Source organism: Sinocyclocheilus rhinocerous, unplaced genomic scaffold (genome assembly GCF_001515625.1).
Source record: "Sinocyclocheilus rhinocerous isolate Xijiao unplaced genomic scaffold, SAMN03320098_v1.1 scaffold2300, whole genome shotgun sequence".
Taxonomy (NCBI): domain Eukaryota; kingdom Metazoa; phylum Chordata; class Actinopteri; order Cypriniformes; family Cyprinidae; genus Sinocyclocheilus; species Sinocyclocheilus rhinocerous.
The window spans coordinates 33,337-39,053 of NW_015629642.1; the positions used below are offsets into that span (position 1 = coordinate 33,337).

Sequence of the window (5,717 nt, forward strand, 5' to 3'; positions counted from 1 at the left end):
TGAATAGGTCAATGATTCATCCAGCACCCATCCAAACTATCTGAATAGAAAATTAAAGGGTTTTTAGAGATTTCACAACCCATTCCCAAGCACTGCATACAAAACAAATACACACTTCAACTTCAACCATCAAAATCCACAGGCTGTAAGTCTAATGCCTTGCCTTTCCAACATTACTCCAGCAGCTTTCACATTGAATTTGACTTCAATGCAGTTATTCTGCAAAGGTTACACAGTGGGAGCAGTTGTACATCTTGGCGAACTACTGATAAATACTGCAAATCCAGCTTTGCTGAGGAGTTGGAAGGAAAACAGACACCGATACGCTGAGGTGAGATGCAACCTGGATAACTGCAGTCCTGTATACAGGTACATCCCGCCCACTGAACGAATGTGTATAATCAACTTAAAAAATTGGTTTTGTTTATGTGCAAGTACTGTAACGTGAAAACAGTACGGTTTTGCATTTTTAGGTCTGCGATACAGACCTGATGTACGTTTAATAATGGACACCTTAATTTATTTGGGAGACTGATTAAATTTACTGAAATACACAACTATAATGTCTTTTGATAAAATGATCATTCTTACTAAAAAACAAAAATTAACCAATGCCAAACTAACTACTATTAAGTAAAACATCTGATCCAGTGCACTGTTATTTCGGTATAATTTATAAACTATTATAGTATTGATTCATATTTACTTAATTACTGAATTAACTTATTTTATAGTATTATTTATATACTACTAGAGTATTTACTAATATTTTGAATTAGCTTTTATTTTGATATTTTTATTTTAAAGTTAAAATGTATGTAATTTTTTTATATTTATATTTCCATTTCGCTTTATTTTTATAATTCAGTAAAAATGGCTAATTTAAATCTTTTAGACAGCATCTGTAAACATCAAGCGATATAGAAGACAAATAAAGCAGACAACACAAAGTATTAATAACCAATAGCATTTAATGATCGCTCCAAGTTCTGCCCTGTACCCCTGAACTAGCTCGGTCCCCTCTTTCGCACAAACAGTAAAACCGGATCAGGCAATTAGCTGCATCACCAGACCTAAACATATATGACTGTGTAATTTTTGAACATATGTGTGTCTGTTTGGTTTTATGTGAGGCACAAGACTTTTAATCAATGAAAAATAAAATCTAAGTTCATCTCCTTTTTCTAAAGCAATCACAGGTTCTAGCTGCTGCATGCCTTGTTTGTCCAAAACAATCCCCAAATGGTGAGTCGCAGAGACTGGAAGGCTGCTTAAGATGTAAATGAGAGTTCTTTTTTGTTCCACAGTTGTGTAAAAATTAAATAAAAAAGAATAAAGTAATGCAGACAACACAAAGTATTAATAACCAATAGCATTTAATGATCGCTCCAAGTTCTGCCCTGTACCCCTGAACTAGCTCGGTCCCCTCTTTCGCACAAACAGTAAAACCGGATCAGGCAATTAGCTGCATCACCAGACCTAAACATATATGACTGTGTAATTTTTGAACATATGGGTGTCTGTTTGGTTTTATGTGAGGCACAAGACTTTTAATCAATGAAAAAAAAAATCTAAGTTCATCTCCTTTTTCAACATTAGATTCTGTCCAAAGACAGGATGAGAAACAAGAACATACTTGGGGGACGGGGGATCAGTTAGTGTCGCTAAATCAAAAAAAAAATAAAATAAAAATAATTCATAGCATAAAGCAAAAAAAAAATTTAATAATAATAAAATAAAATAAAAACACTCAAGTCAAACAGCACCACCTACTGGTAGAGCTCAGCTTTGGTCACAGAATGGGTTGAAAGTGAGCAGGACATAAAGACAAACACCTCCAGAGACAAACATCTGGGCTAAACCTGTCCATTACATCTCTCGCACAGTACAAACATCTGATTCCCAGCATAGAAGATCAGCTAACCTAGAGGTCCTGATGCTGATTTGGCCTCAGCAATTATTATGTGATCTGACGGCAGTTCAGAAGGGTGTTTAAACTAGGGTTAACTATTGTCGAAATGAACCCACTGACAGTATTGCTTCCAAAAGTTCATAGATCCGTTCCAGAGGCAAAAAAAAAAAGGATAGGGGAAAGAGAGAGAGGAAGATGGGCCGGGACGGGCTTTGTGTCAGCATGGAGCATCTCCAGATTCTTTAGGAATATTGTACACTTGAATGCACATTAGTATGAGTGGGCTTGTCCCATCAACGGTGTTACCATGTAAGAAAAATCAAGCTGACCTCGTTATAAATGTGTGTTTATATGTGTGTGTGCATGTGTTTGTGTGTTGTGGGGTGCAGGGCATATACCAGTCTCTTCCACCAGTCTGAGCCGTTGCAGTTCAGTCCTTCTCACAGGTAATACTCCCTCTCGCTCTGGCTCACTCATGGGGCGCTTTTTAGTCCCCTCCCATCCAAAAAATAAAATAAAACATATCAAGCCTCCAGGTGCCTGGGAGAGGAAGAAGGGTGGAAGGGAATGTGTTTTGTCTCCATCCCGCTCTTACCCTTTTCCTCCTGCTCCCTTGCTTGGCAGGTAAGGGGTTTGAGACCCCTTCCAGTGCACTGCAGAGAGGGGCGGGGCAAAATGCAAACGCCCCACACCGCCTGCTCCGGTCAAAACTATCAAGGATGGACGGAGCTCTCAATTTGAGGCGCTGCTGTTGGAGGAGCTGGAGGTGGAGGCGACGGCCGTGCTGGAGTTACCGGTGGCAGCCACTGACTTGCGTATGTGCGGGAGGAGGTAGGGATCACTGGCCAGCTGGTGAACATCGATGCGATCCTCCTTACGGTACACCAAACATCTGCGAATGAAGGCCTGAAGTAGACAAGAAATTCATTAGAAAGTGTTCAGTTTCTCATAACATGTTCAAGTAGAAAAGCATCAACAGCCATGCATGGAAGTAGTTTAGCTGAAGGCAGGTTTGTGCGATTAATCTAAAAATCATACAGAATCTACATTTTAAATAAAAGGAGGCAGACAATAAACATTACAGTTCCAGAGACATGAGCAAATATTAGCCAATCTGACTCACTATGCGAATAGTCATTGTTATGACAAGTCTCCTAGCAACACAAAACCCCATTCATGACAGAATCCCACAACCTTCCTTGTGCCACTAAAGTGACCACAGCATTTGGTGTTGAGCAAGAGAGAGGACAAACAGAGCAACAGAAGGCAAGAGAAAAACACTGAGCAAGACATGCATTTTTTAAAAATTTTCTATCAGAAATACAATTACATTTCACATAATAATCAAAATAATTGACCAATTATTAAAATCAGCTGCAGCCCTAATTATTACTCTGACTGTTTTCCCCTCAATGCTCTTTTTAAAGTCTCTTATGCACTGCAAGTCTGCATTTGTTTTAAAATACAGTAAAATAATGAAAGTGAATAGTGAAATATTATTACAATTTTAACTGATTTAAATTTCAGTATTTTATAAAAACGTAATTTATTCCTGTGATGGCAAAGCTGAATTTTCAGCATCATTACTCCAGTCTTCAGTGTCACATGATCTTTCAGAAATCATTCTAATATGCTGATTTGCTGCTCAACAAACATTTCTCATCATCAATGTTAAAAACAGTTGTGCGGTTTAATATTTTTGTGGAAACAGTGATACTGTTTTTTACAGATTTTTTTTTCAGAGTTCTGTTGAAAAAGTTCAGAAGAACAGCATTCATTTTTCAAATAATTTTTTTTTTAGCATTATAAATGTCTCTACTGGTCACTTTTGATCAATTTAATTAATCTTCGCTGAATAAAAGCATTGATTTCTTTAAAAAAATATTTATATTTTACTGACCACAAACATCTGTATGGTAGTGTAATTAAAATGTTACTATTGTAATGTAATTACTAATGCAATGTAGAAACTTTCATTTTCTCTGAAGCTGCTTTGCAACAATATGTATCGTGAAAAGCGTTATACAAATAAACGTGAAATGAAACTATTCCAATAAATATGAATAAATGTCCATTTAAACAACTGGGGAGGATTTATAATTTATAGTCAAATGTGGAAGAGAAAAAAATTTGAAAAAGTTCTAACACTCTAGAGATTTGCTCATGGGGCAATGTATAAAGGAGTGCTGGGACCCCAGTAACCCTTGTTTCATGATACTTCAACAATCCTGAGACTAAACCTCTCTGCTCTGAGATCACACCATGAAAGAAAAAAAAAAGAAATTTTTTTTTTAACCGTCTGAAGAAGTACCTTAGCCTCAGGCGAGACTCCTGGTTTAGGAGGAAACTGCACCTCTGTGGCTTTGAGAATAGTGTTCTCCTGGAGGATGTCCTGCTGGGATTGATTATGACCGAACGGCTGTGGGGTGAAGAAAAAATTTTAAAAAGATGAGGAAAGAAAGGTACTAACATCTGTCCTAGGGCTGCACGATTATGACAAAAATCATAACTGTCGATTATTCCCTTGAAATTGTAATTGCGATTATCACAATTTACATTGAATGATGTTTATACCATTGTTTGAAGCAACTGCATGCCGTATTTTTATATGAAAATAAACAAGCTGAAAACACTCTTTTAGTGCTTTTCTATAGTATTAAGCCTCAAATGTCAACTATACATCGGATTGGTTTCTTCCTTAAATTATAAAAAAGTTAAAAATATGAATGGTATTATAATGTTATACTAAAAGGGAAAAACCCTTAAGATAACATGTAGAAAGAAAAAAACACATCTTAAGCACGCAGAATAACATAAGTGGAGTTTGAACGATGAATTGCCGCTTTGAACGATTACGTAATTGTGGCATCCATAATTGTAATCGCGATTAGAAATTCGATTCATTGTGCAGCCCTATATCATATAGTGTTTGGCTCTTGCACCTCATTATTAAATGCTGTGCATCACATTATACACCACAGCCGGGATGCTCAAATTGCACAGTTTGGGTAGCACTTAAGAAAATGCTGGCTGTAAATATAATTATAATATTGCTTAACCCTTGTTGGTTTTAAAATGTGCAGCAGTGAACAATCACCAAAGTAATGGCATTGCATTATTCATAGACATTTTTTGGTGACAGTTCACTGAACTGAATATCCCTGCATCACAATGTCCATTAGTAGCTCACCAACCAGATACTCCTCAGTCATTTCTGTTTTGTATCAGTTTCATTCACTTAATTGGTGATTTTTATTAGCTAAGTTTTGTGTCTTTTACCTTCTTCCCATAGAGGCACTGGTAAAAGATGACTCCAACAGACCAAACGTCCACTTTGTTGGAGATCTTAGGTGGCTCTTTTCCAACCACAAAGCATTCTGGGGGAAGATACCTGGAGCACAATAAGGCAAGAGATTTGCGTTTGGGGCTCAGCTGTATGTCCAAACATTCAGAACATAAACTACATAACACTTCCTTAAAGGGGTCATATGATGCGATTTCAATTTTTCCTTTCTCTTTGGAGTGTTACAAGCTCTTGGTGCATAAAGAAGATCTGTAAAGTTGCAAAGACTAAAGTCTCAAATCCAAAGAGATATTCTTTATAAAAGTTAAGAGTCAACCACGCCTACCTAAAACGGCTCGTTCTAACACACCCCACATGTCTACGTCACGATGTGAGAAGATTTGCATAACGCCGCCCAAACGTTCACGCAAAGAAAGAAGGCGTAACTTAAAAATATTTGGCTGCACAACTGTTGATAATTCTAATAATAAATCAGCATATTAGAATGATTTCTGAAGATCA

General features: G+C 36.9%; 1 protein-coding gene across 1 annotated transcript in view; it reads right to left on the minus strand.

Moving 5' to 3' along the window:
* Positions 1-1,719: 1,719 nt before the first annotated feature.
* LOC107739401 (serine/threonine-protein kinase tousled-like 2) overlaps positions 1,720-5,717 on the minus strand; it is a 22,595-nt gene continuing 18,597 nt past the window's right edge. The window contains exons 17-19 of the mRNA XM_016551504.1: positions 5,192-5,303; positions 4,224-4,331; positions 1,720-2,818 (exon numbers count right to left, since the gene is read on the minus strand). Coding sequence (XP_016406990.1) covers positions 2,645-2,818; positions 4,224-4,331; positions 5,192-5,303 — 394 coding nt within the window. The 3' untranslated portion in view covers positions 1,720-2,644. The remainder of the gene's footprint in view (positions 2,819-4,223; positions 4,332-5,191; positions 5,304-5,717) is intronic.